The following is a 17698-nucleotide window of genomic DNA, read 5'->3' as shown; positions in this document are numbered from 1 at the left end:
AGTGGTCCAGGGGATTTGAAAATCGACTATAAGTGCCAGTCTCGATAAATCTCCCCCTATATAGACAAAAGTATTGGAACATCTACACAACACGCCTACAGGATCTTTTGTGAAATCCCATTCTAAATCCATAGGCGTTATTAATATGGAGTTGGTTCCCCCTTTGCAGGTATAACAGCTACCATTCTTCTTGGAAAGCTTTCTACAACAGTAGAAGTTGTAATTTTTGCCCATTTGTCCAGAAGAACAGTTGTGAGGTTTGATTGATGTTGGTCAAGAGGGGCAGTCTCTGTTCTAGTTCATCCCAAAGGTGTTGGACAGGGTTGAGTTCAAAACTCTATCCAAGCCAGTCAAGTTCTCCCACAAAAAATTCACTTGGGTGCCTCGCCCCTTGCAGAAGCAGCAGTGTGGACGAGTTCTGCAATTCCTGGTTTCTAAGATGGCTCAGTGTGTCACCAAGATCCAGCTGTCCATTTCTTGCTCAGATCTGTTGGATAAGGATATAGGATCCAAATCAGATCCACTATGTGTAGTCCTACAAAGCATTGGTGATGGAAAATGGTCAGAGTTGGCTCGAACAGAGAGGGTCAAGAACTGTCAGAGCCCAGAGTTCTCCACAAAGCCAGTCATTGATTACTACTTTGAGAAAGTGCAGAACATAAAGTTTGGCGTTTACGACATTGACAACAAGTCTGTGGATCTGAATGATGATGACTATCTTGGAGGGTACGAGTGTACTGTTGGTCAGATTGTGTCCAATCGGAAATTGAAGGGGTCGCTGGCGCTGAAGAAGGGAAAGCCTGCGGGGAAGGGAACAATAACGATCGTTGCTGAAGAAATCAAGGACACTGGAGTTGTAAATCTTGAAGTGGAAGCAAGGAATCTAGATAAAAAGGATTTTCTTGGTAAGTCTGATCCATTCCTGGAACTGTATAGGCAAGGAGATGATGGATCTTGGCAGTTGGCTTACAGATCGGAAGTTATCAAGAACAATCTCAATCCCTGCTGGAAGAAGTTCAGTGTTCCCCTGCAGAGCTTATGTGGAGGGGACTTGAACAAACCCATCAAGGTCTCAGTTAGCGATCATGATGACAGCTCCAGCTCTGATCTCATAGGAGAATTCGAGTGCATCACATCCAAGCTGCTGGGAGCTCAGGAGCAAGCGGTGGAGATTGAATGTATTAACCCCCAGAAGAAGCAGAAGAAGAAGGGCTATAAGAACTCTGGTGTGATTCGGGTCAAGTCTTGCAAAATAGACGTAGAGTATTCCTTCCTGGATTATGTGATGGGTGGTTGCCAGATCAACTTCACAGTTGGAATTGATTTCACTGGTTCCAATGGAGATCCCAAATCACCTGACTCATTACACTTCATCAGCCCAAATGGTGTTAACGAATATCTTACCGCAATATGGTGTGTGGGTAACGTTGTCCAGGACTATGACACAGACAAACAGTTCCCGGCTTTTGGATTTGGAGCCCAGGTCCCACCAAACTGGCAGGTATCTCATGAGTTTGCCTTAAACTTCAACACCAGCAATCCTTATTGTGCAGGTGTACAAGGCATTGTGGATGCCTACCGTCAAGCTTTGCCTCAAGTTCGCCTGTATGGACCAACAAACTTCTCTCCCATTATCAACCACGTGACCAGGTTTGCGGCTGCCGTGGCACAGCAGAAAACTGTGGCTCAATACTTTGTACTTTTAATCATCACTGATGGGGAGATCACAGACCTTAATGACACCAGAAATGCCATTGTCCAAGCCTCTAAGCTTCCCATGTCTATCATCATCATCGGGGTGGGGAGTGCAGATTTCAAAGCCATGGAATTTCTTGATGGAGAGTAGACAATGGAGTCCTGAAGTCTTCCAGCGGGGAGCCTGCTGCCAGAGACATTGTCCAGTTTGTGCCATTCCGACAATTCCAAAATGCCCCACGTGAAGCACTAACTCAAGCCGTTCTTGCTGAGATCCCTAAACAGCTGGTTTCATATTTCAAGTTTTTGGGAATGCCACCTGTGAACCCTCCACAACAGAAAACTGCATAGGAGTTTGAATATCCCATGTGTTAGGTGCTGCTACAACCTGAAGGTTACCATCCAGAATTCTTCACCTTCATCATATAGAAGACTTTTTCAGGGTGTTATCTGTTATTCCTTCTTTTTCGCTTAGCTGTGGCAGGCCAATCTTCAATGGACTTTCCTGGTGAGAATGGCGCTGAAGCGGCGGAGGTCCTGCCTTTTTGCTTTTCTTATGGTAGAGGGTATGGTTTGGGTATTAGCTTCTTTTGGTTTATTTCTATGCAAACAAGTTGGACCCTATGAAGGCTTATTCGGGGTTTATATCAGATTATGGCTACAATGAATGAAATCCGTTTACCACAGATGTGGCAAAAAGTTTTATCGGCTAGCATGGTGCTGCGGCAGGTATTATATATGTAATAAAGGTCAGACATGTCATCATTCCACAACTGCAGAAGACCAAAGAACCTCTTCTATGCAGGTTTATCATCCAATCTGATTCCAGGCAGTGTTACTTGTGAAGGGAGAGGACTACTAGAAGCTCAACTTAAGAGTTTTCCATGAATGAAAAGTAGGAGCATTCCTATAATTGATGACACCTACCTTTTGACCACAAATCAATATAAAATGTATGTATTAAAATATATAAGCCAGTTGGAGGTTGGTTTTGGCATTATGTACATGACCACAGAGTTTATGGAGAGAAACTATGTAATCCACCCAATATGAACTGTAATAACCCTTCCGAGGTATCATGGTTGACGCACATGGTGTGATCATGTTGAGGTTTCTTGTATCCTTCTGGAAAAAATTGACATGTTTAGGGAATGTGTCCCATATTGAGGTAGAGAGGGAGGACGGGCGCTCACTTTGCCTGCTATATTGAATTACTTTGTTGTGGGCGTCGGGACTGTGACGCGTTTCATCTCTAACAAAAAGCCTTATCGGAGCTCGTGTTGGGGCCGAAGCGCGTCACGGGTTTGATGCTTGCAATCGAGTGATTTAATCGGATGGCGAGGTGAGCGCTGGTCTTCCTTCTTTAACGGTTTAAGGGTAGATCTAAAAACATTTCTATTATGAATCTCGACTTAAGAACCAATTTACATGGAGTGATCTTCATTAAAATGTAAGTGAGAAGCAATCAAAATCATCATTCCTTTGCAAAGGCATTTGCTTAAAACTTTGCTTTGTCATCTCGCATTGCTACAACTTCTTGATATGTATAATTAGAAGAAAATCCCACGAGCTGTACATTGGGATTCTGTCTAGAGACACAGTGCACACCTAACCCTCTACATGTAACACTTTCATATGGAGACACTGAGAATTCAGAAAATGTGATGATATTGCCAAATCTGAATTTATCACTCTAAGCTAATTATATGTTAAATTAGCCAATTTATTTGTGCCTGAGTATCACAATAGTGCTGAATGGTGCCTTGTTATAGTAAGCATTTGCCCTCTAATAGGGTCAGATCGGTCCTTCCCTAACCTAGATAAATTACCCAAATTGGGTGATGACATGAGGCCATTATTACCCGATCACAACAGGGACATTTGTATAGCCATAGAGATTGTCACGTACTAAAATATATAAAATCTCTCTGAGTATTCCTATGAAGATAAGGTAACCTCTTCACTAAACATAGATTTTCGGTGCCGTTAGTATTTGACCTACATTGGGTAAAAAGGGGTTTTAGGTAATGAAGGAAAGCTTTTGAGAAGCACTGGCTTAGAGGATACTTTATTAGATGCTTTACTTTGCTATGCATTGGCTTGGAGTAATATGTGCCTTTTTACTGCCCTCCAAGTTATTAACTGATGCCATATTTTTTGCATTTTCCACTTTCTGACTATGCTTTGTGCCGTTTTGCTGTTACATGAACCTTTAGAAGATTTATAATCATTCTTACTATTCCTTGTAGTCACTGAAGTATATCCACATTGGCATTTTCTTTGCTTTATATATCAGTCACTGTAATATGCAACAGTACTTAGGAACTGTTTTATGCAAGTTCATGTTGTACTCTGATCTGGCACTAGACTTATCAAGTAGACTGCTAGAATAATCAAGGATTTTATCTCATCTTGCAGTTTGTATATATATTTTTCTTCATAGAAATGTCCAATAAAATATATAAAAAGTGGAAAAAAAAATAAAAAAATTCACTTGACCATGCCTTTATGGACCTTGCTTTGTGCACTGGAGCATAGTCATGCTGGAACAGAAAAGGGCCTCCTCGAGAATGGCCCTCCCACTTTATACTAAGCCCAGCCCCTGTTGATAGTATCGGGGAAATAAGTGTAGAAACCCTAGATGTGCCATTTTGCTAACTGTTTTCAACAGATTTTTGGCCCAGACACATTAATGAATCTGGGCCGTAGTTCTTTAACATGCAACAGAGGTGAGTATATGTGATATAGGAGCACAGTTTCATCTTCTGCAAAAACGATAGAGGAAATAGAGAGCTAGACAAGTGAACTATTGAGCGATTCTGGTTGACATGCCAATTGTAAGAGCGTACGGCAATTATAGCACACATCTCCATGTAGAGAGCTGTTTAACAATGTTTGCTCAATTTTTACAAAGCCATCTATAATAGATGCAAAACAAAAAGCATTGTGGTGCGACCTGCAGATACCAGGCCATTCCTGGCTGTGTCTCATGATTCACATGATGATTTTTGAGACTTTTGTCTCATTAAAGAAAATGTTAGATATAGGGTATAGCATAAGGAGATAATCAGCACGGGACTGTACTGGTAAGTGCATGCTTTCATTCTATTTTGCTGGGTTCACAGCAGCACTTCAGTTTCTGTTGTTCTGCTCTGTTTTAGGAGTTGAATAGCGAAAAAATTGCAAGTGCCCGTGCCCATTGGGGTTGTTTTTTGTTTATGCATATTTTCATCTGTATGTGTGTTTTTGTTTTCCCTGGATTTATTTATTTCCAATCCAGGTCTGTGGGTAGGGCTTTTTTTTAGGGCAATAGAGAGACTTAGGGACGGGGGCAGGGTGTCTCCGCCATCAGGGGACATCCCTGTGCACAGGACTTTAGATCTTGAGGGTCATCTAGGGAAAGTTTCTTTCCCACCCGTTTACCCACTACCCCCATCTTTCCTAGTCAGTACTCTATTGAGTTCTTGTTTAATATATCTATCATACTTAGGATATCACCTTGAGCAAACTGCTTTTGCTCCATAACCCAGTTCAATAATAAAAGGTATCGTTTTTAGTAAGCACGTTAAATGATAATGGTGAGTCCTGAATATTCATGAGCTCCTGACTCTCCCCGCCCACCTGCTGCTGATTGACAGTTATTTTCCATATGAATCAGCAGCAGGTGGGCAGGGGAGTGGCTATAGCTCTGAATTAAATATACGCTGGACTCAATGACATCACGCTGGACTCAAATCAGCTCATTAGCATGTGGCATGTTTGTGTGTATATTATGAGGTAACCATCTGTCACACCAGTAAGTGAATACATCTAAAGCACTTTTTAGTAGTTAATGATTGCATATAATTAGTTAGATTATAATCAAATATCCACATGACAGGTTCCCTTTAAATATTTTCTTCTCCATAAATCAATAGAATAAGCAAAGAATAAGACATTTTTGTAATATAACTTATTATAGAAAAATTCCTCCGTCTCCACTTACCAGGATCCTGCCCTACGCTGATCACTCACACTCAGGAAACCACTCAAGAGTTACTGTGAGATCGGGTTACAGTTGCCACCTCTAGTAGTCCATGGATAAGGGAAAAAGAAGAGGGAGCAACTGCAAAGTGAGATATACACAGCCTCTGCTAAGGCAGCAGCCTCCTTGCTTCAAGTCACGGTAACCACATCCCCTTCCCTGCCCCTTCCCTGTGACTGACAGCCGGCAGTTCGGCAAAGCCAGCCGAACTGTCGTACATAAGCGCTGTCAATCACAGTGAAGGGGCAGGGAAGGGGATGTGGTTACCGTGACTTGAAGCAAGGAGGCTGCTGCCTCCGTGACTTCAAGCCTGACTAGAGAAGCACGCCGGCAGGGGATTAAAGAACGTTTTTACAGCTTTTGCTTCATCTGCCTGCAGGAAGAAAGTGCAGGGGATCAGCTCTCTTTCGGGGGTCATTCTCACAGATATCTTCAGGACACCAAGTTTAAGATCCAAACACGGTGCTTTATTGCGGCACATCCGCATAAACAAACAATAATACAAAATAATAAACACTCGCCCGGCTGGGCTCTAACTAAACAAATAGATCCCTGACTCACCTAAGTCCCTGTTCACACCCTGTGAACACGTGCGGCTTTCTGAGCCAATGTCCCACAGCCTCCTGGCTGTACAGAGCACAGTACGCCCACTGTCTCCAGTCCAGTGTCTCTTGGGGAATCGTGGTCTCTCAGCCCTCCTGGCTTGGACCACACAGAGCCTCCAGGCCTCTGTCCACAGGCAACACACTCCCCCCTTGCTGACACCCTGGGAGGTGCCTTATGCCAACCTGAGTACCTCCAGCTGGTCTCACCTGTGGTGGAATAGGGTTGTGGACCGCACTATACACCGCTTCCTTGCCTCTAACCTGTGTGAGACCTGTCACTGTCTCACATAAGGAAATTACAGATCTTTTGACAATTATTGACAGGCTAAAGGTCCATTCACACGTCGGCAATTTCGTTCCGCATTTTGCGAAACGGAATTGTGGACCCATTCATTTCTATGAGGCAGCACGATGTGCTGCCCGGATACGGAATTGCGGACCTGCACTTCCGGGTCCGCAATTCCGTTCCCGAAAAAAATAGAACATGTCCTACTCTTGTCCGCAATTGTGGACAAGAATAGGCATATTCTATTAGTGCCGGCGATGTGCGGTCCGCAAAATGCGGAACGCACATTGCCTTGTCCGTGTTTTGCGGATCCGCAAAACACGTTGCGGACGTGTGAATGGAGCCTAACTCAGGTATACATGCCTAGCCCTAATAAACTAGCAAATAAAATAAAAAATGACAGTTACCCTTTAAAGGGGTTTTCCAGGCACTCCCACCATTTAGCTGTATGAAGAGGAGCCACGCATGCGCACCGTATCCTGTCTCTCTTCCTGCTTGCCACAGACATAGCAGCAACAAGCAGGAAGAGAGACAGGAGACGGCACACGCACACAGCGTGTGCCTTCTCTTCATACAGTTGATAGGCGGGAGTGCCGGGTGTCCGCCCCCCCACCGATCTGATTATGATGATGATTTATCCTGAGGATAGGTCATTAATATTAAAACAAAAATCACATTTATAAACGAAAAATCACAGAAAATAATGCACTAACACAATAGATGCAAACATTATATATATACACTAAGCCCTCACTCTGATACATAAAATCGGAGACTCTCAGCCAATATATTTTGATCAAAACACATCTTTGCCCGCTTACCAACGCCAAGTTAGTCTCAGTCAGGCAGGACCTACTCTGTTAGTGCATTATTTTCTGTGATTTTTCTTTTATAAATGTAGCCATGCATATCCGGATATTCATTTATTACATCGTGCAGGATGTTTTGTATTTTTTCTGTGATTTTTGGTTAGTCTGTAGTATACACTTGAAGGAATGGCACCTTCAAGTGTGAATGCGTTTCTATTTTATCTTGGGAGTAGTATTCTTGTGCAATTTATGTCCCGCCTATCCCACAGGTGACCTTGATTAGGTGGTAAATATAGCTATGAGTGCTCCTACTCTCATTGGTTGCTTGATGCACGCAGAGGTAACAAGGAGCAGCACACTATATGTGCAGTGTCTGCTCTCCTGAATATAGATGCCCAACGGCATATATAGGTTTAGAGTAGGACCTGCCTGACTGAGACCACCTTGGTGCTGGTAGGCGGGCACAGATGTGTTTTGATCAAAATATATTGGCTGACATTCTCAGATTTTGTCATATCAGAATGAGGGCTTAGTCCATATATTATGTTTGCATCTATTGCGTTAGTGCATTATTTTCTGTGATTTTTTTCATAAATATTAAAAGCCTGGAAAACCCTTTTAAAGTTGTCAAAACAGGCACTTCCAGGATCTGAGTGGGTTCTTATGCTTACAGCCTTATTACAGATCTCCAGTATTAGGGTGCTTTCACACGCAGCAGATTTGGTGGCAGAAAATTCCACGACTTAAAATCAGTTCCATCCACCTTAATGGGGCTTGCAGAAATCCATATGCTTGCTGCCCTATTGAAATGAATGGAAATAATTTTCAGGTGAAGGCACCCTTACTGAATAGAATAGAATACCGTGGCATGTACAGACAGCACATAGAGTGCACTTGGCACAATAGGGAATAGCAGATATTGTGTGCTGGCTTTGCCATGTGCATAAGATCCAAAAATGTGGCTTTCTACATTACCAAGAAGTATATTCATTGTAAAAGCCACTTGGAAATGATCAACAAATTTTGCCAGGCTGAACGTAGTTGCTATGAGTTCTTGAGTAGGAGGTGAAAACATGACTGTTACTAAAAATAAAATGCATACAAAGTAATAAACGTATAAAAAAAAAAAACCACTTTGATTGCAATGTGTACATTGCCCCCCTCTCGATGGAGCTGGTTCAAACTCCTACACATTGCTAATTTTATTACTTAGATCCAGGACTTCAGATTTCATCACAGTTAAGTTGTACATTTTATCACTCAGCAGGTTTATATCTTTTTCTCTGTTCAGTATATCAGATGCCAAGCGGCCAATCCTAGCAGACAAATCATTTATCATGGCTTCTAAATGAGCAAAGTCCTTCTTGATTGTGAAGATTTTGGGTTTGAGTTCATTGGCAAAATTTACGGCCTGTAAGACCTTCAATCTGTCGCTCTCTAGACTGGAGAGTTTATCGGAATTGTCAGTGAAATTGCCCCTGAGCTCCATTAGCCTTATCTTTATGAGATCTATTCTGTCCGAATTTCTAGACACCGAGCTCTTCAATGAAGTCATGCGGTCAATACTGCTGGCTAAAGCATCTCCAATTTTTTGTGCCGTGTTCTTCTCAACTTTCTCTAATTTTTCCTCCAACTCATTAATAGAGTCAGTCAACAATTTAATGTCAGTCTCCATCCCAGATATCCTCCTCACATCTGTCTTCACGGTGGCAATCTTGGCAGAAACTTCTTTAGAGATACTTGTAGTGGTCTGTTCAACTTGGGAAATGGACTCTTCAAGGGCAGTAAGGTTGACTTCCAGCTGTTCTCGTTTGGCAGAAATAAGACTTATCCATTGCTCAATATTGACAATGTCTTTTTGCAGAAGCTCCATACGCTGAGAGATCTGAAGATCCTTTAGCTTTGTCACAGTCTGTGTGGTTTCTGCCATCTGAAAAATAAGCAGAAAAATGTAGTAGCTTTGAAATGACAAAAACAGATAGAATAGGTTGAAGGGTATTTTTCAGGACTTTAATATTAATGGCCTGTCCTTAGGATAGGCCATCAATGTTTGATTGGTGGGGTCCATCAGCTGAATGAAAGGGCTGAGGTGGTTCAGTGAATGCCATGTCCATTTATTGTACCAGGTATTACAGGTAAATCCTATTCACTTGAGATTGAGATGCAGCGAGCTGACATACCAGATGCAGCCACTATAAAAAGTATTGAGCTATGGTGGTGAACAATGAAGAAGCCTCAGGCCTTTCAGTCAGTTGATCGTGGGGGTCCCATGAGTTGGATTCTCACCAGTTTAATATTGATTGCCATCAGTTTTGTCGTCTTGGAAATCCCATTAACACTACCTTTCAATTATCACACCTAGGATCTATATAGTTACTGTACATAGGTAGAAAAAGACACAGGTCCAGCAAAGTTAAGCTTTTTCAGATCAATTATACATAATGCAAATTTAATTAAAATCTCCATGTATTATTTGATAAGTATCTAGTTTTTGGGATGTTGTCATAATACCTGTCATTAATACCTTGTGGGGTAGAGCAGTCCATAGTTTGACTACACTAACTGCAAAGAAGCCTTTCCTATTGTCATGTCTAAATCGCCTTCCCTTCAAACAAAAATCATGTTCCCTGTGTAAGAAGGTACAAGGAATCATCGTGGATGATAGGTATGTGTCACCGAGGTTCCTGGCCTCGGTGAAGTAAGAGCCAGTTTTCATGTGTCAGCAGCAGTTGCTGTTTGACACTTTGCTATTTAGTATGGCTGTAAATAGCTGATCCGGGACAGCTCTTACTGGGAGTAGTCAAAGTGCTGGGTGGGTGACTACTCCCCACGTTCCAGGCTCGGTTTTGTCAGGCCTATAAAAAACAGCCAGCAGTGTCAGGTGTGGGGAATTATCTCTCTTTGAAATTGGAGCTCTGGCAATATCTGTACCGGGATCTGAGCCTTTTGCCAGCCTGGAGGCCTGAATCCGGGAGGACTGCTCTTTTCTGAGCTATGCCGGTTGGGTGTTGATTAACACCCAGGACAAAAGGTGACTGTTTTGTTTTTGAGCTGTGTGTAAAACAACACCAATACTACAAATGAACTGTCGTACTGTGTACTTGCAACAAGTGTGAATAAACACTGAAGTTTTTGAGTTATAAACTGGTCTTTGCCTCTATACTGCATCCGCTTGTCCTGACTACCAGAGCGAGTCCCCACACCTGGTAATCTGCACAGGGGACATAATAATTTGCCAGTTCTTTGTATTGACCATACATTACCTCTAAGCTGAACAAGCCCAATTTTTCTAGCATCCCATTACAGGAGAGAATAAGCATCCTATTTAGTAATCTAGTCAACTGACTTTGAATCCTTTTCAGTTCTGCTATGTCATTTTTTACAATGTTGAGCCCAAATAGTCAAGATGCTGCCTTTTTTTTATAGTCAGACACTGTCACATTCGGATCACAGGTTTTATCTTGTTATAAACTCTAAAATCTTTGTTGCTTTTGCTGCTACTGCTTGGCATTGAGCACTGCTGCTTAGCTTACTTGTAACCAGAATACAAGAGAAGTCCTTCTCTTGTTTTCTTAGCCCGTTTTATTGTATATGCAGTAATGCTATTACTACACTACTTTACATTAAAAACACATCTGTCAAGTTCCTACTTGTGCTGCCAGCTTATCTGGGTCCTTCCATAATATTTTACAACTATAAGCTCATTTACAAATTCTTATAGGGCTCTGTAGCCATCCCAGTGTTGGTTCCCCTCAGACCAGATGGTCCACTGCTGACAGTCCTACACAATTAGCAGCGATCACCGAGGGAAGTTCCCTCTTTTACCTCTACATGCCTTAAGGTCCTTTTACACAGGCCGACACAGTGGGCAGTTATTGAGATTGAACCATTCGTTCCCAATAATTGCCTGCTTGTTATAGGAGGTGATTGCAGCAATCACCTCCACTGAATGGGGTCGAGGCCACTGCTAGAGTGATCACGTGCCCCCAATACATGTTCATTGCTTCTGGGCAGCAGATCACTGTTTACACAGCCCAATCTGCTGCCCAGAAATGATGATTTAGGTGATTGCACCAATGATGTCCCGGTGATTGAGAATTATTTTTTTCATGGGGTGATTGGCGGCACCTTTATATAGGGCTATTATCGGGAAGAGTTCCTTAAAAAAGCTCCTTCCCGAATTTTGTCCTGATCATTGGCCTTAACAAGATATATGTAACAGGACTATCTAAACATGACAAACAATATAAGATAATTGGTGAGCAAAATAAGAAAATTATCTCAGTTTCCACAGCAACAACTCCAACTCTCAGACGTCTCTTTGAAGGGAACAAATAGTCCATACATTTCAAAGATATTGAACCTGCTTTACATAAAGCAACAGTCTCATATCACAGCACGATGACTAATGAAAATGTTACTCTTCTTTCTGTAATCTCGAGAAAATAAATAAAACTTTCAAGCAACCTATTAGTGAATTAGTAGGGAGGGTCTCCAGTTCAGGATCTTCATCTCTTGGCCAGAGTGGAGAGAGCTTACATAGGTGTCTCTTGCTCTGGAGGATGTGTCCAGCATTACACAGACAACCAATGGATTTGAGTGGCCATGATGCAATGCTTAGTTCCCCTGTGGTGGCGCTACAGAGAAATCCAACACTTACTGGCAGGTTTCCCCACAGGTCGCTGAAGGTCCAGTTTATGATCAGCTTTTGGTCAATGGATTCTTCTTACAAATAGTGATTATCTACAGTGGACAACCCCTTTAATGTGGTATTCAAAAAATATTTTTCACCTATCCACCTAATAATAAAAAATTAAATGGCTGCAGACCGTTATACATACAAACAATAGAGCTAAGAAATAAGGGTCATTCTAAATAAAAGTGGTACAATACAGACTATAAATGAGTTAATGGAAGCTCTTAGTGCACATACGTGTCGGGCCCATCTACCAGGCGTCAAGGTGGCTTCTGCAGATGCGTCCCTAACACTAGTATACCGCCTCTCTTTGGACTTACCTAAGCCTACAATATTCAGGGCAGTGTAGGAACCAGCTACATACGTACTCTGCTCAGAAGTCCCAGGTAGATGGGCGTGTTCAGTCTAAAAGAGGTGCTACCCTCAATTAATACTACAAGAAAATTTAGACTAGAACCGTCAGAATCACAGGTGCATATCCATGAAGCAAACATGATTATAAAAAACAAAATGGCTGCACACCATTATACATACAAACAATAGAGCTAAGAAATGGGGATCATTCTAAATAAAAGTGGTACAATACCGACTATAAATGAGTTAATGGAAGCTCTTAGGGCACATATTTGATCAAACGTGTGTCGGGCCCATCTACCAGGCGTCAAGGTGGCTTCCTATAAACATGTTTGCTTCATGGATATGCACCTGTGATTCTGAAGGTTTTAGTCTAAATTTTCTTGTAGTATTAATTGAGGGTAGCGCCTCTTTTAGACTGAACACGCCCATCTACCTGGGGCTTCTGAGCACAGTACGTATTTAGCTGGTTCCTACACTGCCCTGAATATTGTAGGCTTAGGTAAGTCCAAAGAGAGGCGGTATACTAGTGTTAGGGACCCATCTGCGGAAGCCACCTTGACGCCTGGTAGATGGGCCCGACACACGTTTGATCAAATATGTGCGCTAAGAGCTTCCATTAACTCATTTATAGTCGGTATTGTACCACTTTTATTTAGAATGACCCCCATTTCTTAGCTCTATTGTTTGTATGTATAAGGCTACTTTCACATTAGTGTTTTTCTTTTCCGGCATAGACTTCCATCACAGGGGCTCTATACCGGAAAAGAACTGATCAGGCATATCCCCATGCATTCTGAATGGAGAGCAATCCATTCAGGATGCATCAGGATGTCTTCTGACTGATCTGGCAAAAGAGAAAACCGTAGCATGCTACGGTTTTATCTTTGGCGAAAAAAACTGAAGACTTGCCTGAATGCCGGATCTGGCATTTTTCCCCATAGAAATGTATTAGTGCCGGATCCGGCATTCAAAATACCGGAATGCCGGATCCGTCCTTCCGGTCTGCACATGCGCAGACCTCTAAAAATGAGAAAAAAATTAAAACATGATCCGTTTTGCCTGATGACACCGGAAAAACGGATCCGGTATTGCAATGCATTTTTCTGCCTGATCAGGCATTTTTCAGACTGATCAGGATCCTGATCAATCTGAAAAATGCCTGATCAGTCAGAAAAAATGACATACGTTTGCATACAGTTTGCCTGATCAGGCAGTCAGTTCAGGCAACGGAACTGCCTGCCGGAATCCAACAACGCAAGTGTGAAAGTACCCTAATGGTGTGCAGACATTTTATTTATTTTTTATAATCCTGTTTGCTTCATGGATATGCACCTGTGATTCTGAAGGTTCTAGTCTAAATTCTCTTGTACTATCCACCTAATAAGTGATACATGATTAGATTGGTGGGAGTCTGACCACTGGAACTACCAGCGATCATTAGAATGGGGGAACCTACCCTCTAGCTATATGAACATAACAAGGAGGACATCAAATAGGGTGTGGTTCGCATCTATGTTCGTGATGTAAATAGCCCAGCACAAACGTACATTTTTAAGCATTAAAGGGATTGTTCACTAAGGGGAGCAGGGGGTTAATAATGTTTCCTACACTTTAAAGGGGTATTCCCCTAAACACAGGATGGGGGATAACTATTGGATTGGTGGGGGTCCTACTGCTGGAACCCCCACTGATCATGAGAACGAGGACCCTGTACCCCTCTGAAATAAATGGAGCAGTAGGTTGGGCATGTGAATTTCCGCTCCATTCATCTCTATCGGAGTGATAGAGACAGCCAAGCAGAGCGCTCTGCTATTTCCAGAACTCACATAGAGATAAAGGGAGCAGGAGTGCTCATGCTTCACCTGCTGATCTGTTCATTTTGGAGCGCTCCAAGGGGTATAGGTTATCTGTTTAAGAGATCTGCGGGAGTCCCAGAGCTAGGACCCCCACTGATCTAAAAGGTATCCCCTATTCTGTGTATAAGGGATAACTTTTAAAAACCAGAATACCCCTTTAATACTCATTCCATGTTTTACAGACCCATTCATATTTTCCCTGCAGTGATGGCTGTGTAACACCCTGGAGTGGTGTTACCACTCCTACACCCTGCTACTATCTTTAGTGGTTTAACATATATGTCATCTGTGTATTTCTGTCCAGGTCCTCTACACTATGCATTCCTAATCTTGTTATGCAACTGTTTATTACATGTAATGTGCCTGGTTCACCAGCAGGTGGCAGCATAAATGGCAGAGCTATCCTTAGACAGAATGGGACTCACCATTCCATTCTCCTTCCTTTGGGCAGAAGTGGGCCGGTCCCGCTTGCTACTAGGAGGGGTGGCAGTTCTAGATTATTCCAGTTTAGACTCCATGTTGGAGCCGAGAAGATCTGAAAGAAGTAGCAGTCGGAGGAAATTGTTCTTTGGCTGAAAATAATTTACTTGCTGAGTGTCAAGAGGGAAATAACAGCCAAAGGATGCCAAAACAGACCAAAAGTACAGAAACCAGACTTAAGCAGAATTTAGTGCAGCACAGAGCATGAAAGCCAAGTATTTAAGCAAGCCTGTCAGTACAGCAGTGAAAGCAGAGTTATTGAGTTTGCCTGCCAGTTTATGCCAAAGCCTGCTGGGACCAAGACAATGCAAATCGTTTGGTTGAAAGTTTATTCAAGTAAAGCTGCCATTTAACTTAACAACAAGTTATTTTTCTTTCACCCCTCAATTATTCTCCTTTTATTTTGCTTCGGAGCCAAAGCCTGGTGTCCAGCAGTATCCAGGTAGGAGCACCGTGACACATAAAGAGACATTTAGGCCACACTATACAACTCGGCATTCCTTCGACACCTGGGACGCGATGGGCACCCTGGGGGGCGTGTTGCAGCTGTAGAGGAAATGTTGGGCCAACTGCATCTCCAACTAGTGACAATAGCTGATGGCCAAGAGCTGAACATGTTGATGAGGTGGCAGTCTTTAGGGAGCTGGTTAGCCTCATGAGAGAACCCCCATTAATATTAGTGAAGGTCTTATTGTCCAGGTACCTGACAAAATACCTGCATGATTAGTTGAGAATCAGTGAAGAGGCCTGAACACTTTGGGACTACTAGACTTATCTCAAGCATTGGGCTGAGATCTCACACAGCAAACACAGTACGTACATCCCGACTGTAGGCAGTGTTGCACTGAGAACAAAATATTCAGGCTATTTTTTTTAAGCCTCCTTTAAAAAAAAAAAAAAAAAAAAAATATGAAAGGGATTTCCCAACATATTCAAAAATCTGTGCACAGCCAGTGATATAATAAAAAAAAGGTATACTAACCCATTTCATCCCGCTCCGCTTCCAGCACTGCCCTCCATCCTCCCTGTTGGCATCTATCTACTTGGCCTCTTTTTGGATAAGCATACAACTCTGCATATATCTTGAGAGGAGATAAACCAGCTCCCAGTGACGGTCTGCTCAGTGTGCACAGCTCCATACCTGACTGCTTTCCATAGAAGGGGGTGTTTTCTTTAGTAATTCATCTGTCGTTGTGCCCTTGAGCTATACTTAGAAACAATTTTTTGGAATGGTGTCAAATGGTGTAAAAAAAATTGGGATTATGTCCCCACCCTAAGGCCTTATCCACACGACCGTATGTATTTTGCGGTCTGCAAAAAACGGATCCGCAAAAAATACGGATGCCGTCCGTGCGCATTCCGTATTTTGCGGAACAGAACAGCTGGACCCTGATAGAACAGTCCTATCCTTGTCCATAATGTGGATAATAATGGAACATGTTCTATTTTTTTGCGGAACGGAAATACGGACATACAGAAACGGAATGCGCACGGAGTAACTTCCTTTTTTTTTCTTCTGAACGCATTGAAATGAATGGTTCCGTATACAGTCTGCAAAAAAACCCGGAAAGGACACTGAAAGAATATACGTTGGTGTGCATGAGGCCTAAGTATTAGGCCTGTTAGTGGAAAACCAGATACAACCAGGGCATCAGTGATATGACACCTGCCATGGTTTTGCACAGCATTATACAGCTCACAAATACTTTAATCCAAAGAACACAATGATCACTTAGTTCATATGTTTTTCTTACTTTATTGTGAAAAAATACCAGATATGAAAATGATCGTGATACAGAAAAATGTAAAGTTATGTAAACTTTTGCAAAGTGTTCTTTTATTGCATCTCTAAACAGTCTTGATTAAAAATCTCCTACCATTTTGTGTATACAGCTCCTAGGATGATTACAAACTTATCCTGTGGGTAGTCATCTGTCTCTTGCTAACCTACTGAATGTATAGAGTAGGACAACACTGGATTTTGTTTGTAGTCTGTTACTATGGAGACACATAGTATACACAAAAGGTTAGGAAATTTTAATTAACCTCTTCTACCCCTGGTGATTTTCCGTTTTTTGCATTTTAATTTTTCACTCTCTGCCATAACTTTTTTTAATTTTCCATTCACATAGACGATTGAGGGCTTGTTTTTTGTGGTATAAGTTGTTCTTTCTAATGGCACCATTTATTATTTCACACTACATGGTGGGAAGCTGGCAAAAATTCCAAATGGGGTGAAATTGGAAAAATAAAACCCAGAATTCTGCCATAATTTTATGGGTTTTGTTTCTATGGCGTTCCCTATGTGCTAAAACTGACCTATGCCCTTCATTCTCCAGGTCATTACGATTGCGGGGATTCTACATTTATGTAGTTTTTTTTTGTATTTTAATACTTAAACAAAAAAATATATAAAAACTTTGGAAATTTTTTTCATCGCCCTATTTTAACCCTCATAACTGCTGTGTGGGGGACAAATTTTTTGCCAGATGATCTGTAGTTTTTATTTATACCATTTTGGGTGTGTGACTTTTTGGTCACTTTTTATTCAATTTTGTGGGAGGTAAAATTAAATATTTTAATAGTATGGGCGTTTTTGCACATGTTGATGCCTATGATGTTTTCTTCATTATTTGTATTCTGAGGAAAGGGGACGATTTTAATACATATATTTAGTTTACTGGTAAATTGCTTTCCATGAGTCCGGAATGACAGCACCCATGGAGGATGTCCTATAGGCTTCTGTTGGGATAGGAAGAGAGACCGTTTGAAAGGCCCCTCCCCACCCCCTCTCTCCAGTGTTCTTATAACTTACTACACTGAGTAGGATGCCACATCTTTATTCTGAGAACAAATGTTAATTCACACTGTATACAGTAGCAGTACAAGC

At 41.9% G+C, this 17698-nt stretch overlaps 2 protein-coding genes across 2 annotated transcripts in view; one reads left to right on the top strand and one right to left on the bottom strand.

Annotated features, from left to right (window-relative positions):
• The first annotated feature begins 359 nt into the window (after positions 1 to 359).
• On the top strand, positions 360 to 3575 carry LOC121007589 (copine-1-like). Its single transcript, XM_040439629.1, is given in 2 exon segments — positions 360 to 1843; positions 1846 to 3575. Coding segments are annotated over 2 exon segments (1605 nt in total). The 5' UTR covers positions 360 to 439; the 3' UTR covers positions 2047 to 3575.
• Positions 3576 to 7920: 4345 nt separating this feature from the next.
• Positions 7921 to 17698, bottom strand: part of LOC121007579 (IKBKB interacting protein) — a 34025-nt gene continuing 24247 nt past the window's right edge. Inside the window, exon 3 of the mRNA XM_040439624.1 lies at positions 7921 to 9349. Within this exon, the coding sequence (XP_040295558.1) occupies positions 8606 to 9349 (744 nt within the window). The 3' untranslated portion in view covers positions 7921 to 8605. The remainder of the gene's footprint in view (positions 9350 to 17698) is intronic.

The sequence above is a fragment of the Bufo bufo genome, chromosome 1 (genome assembly GCF_905171765.1).
Source record: "Bufo bufo chromosome 1, aBufBuf1.1, whole genome shotgun sequence".
NCBI lineage: Eukaryota > Metazoa > Chordata > Amphibia > Anura > Bufonidae > Bufo > Bufo bufo.
The sequence above is the reverse complement of the archived record's forward strand: the minus strand, read 5'-3'. Positions and strand labels throughout refer to the sequence as shown.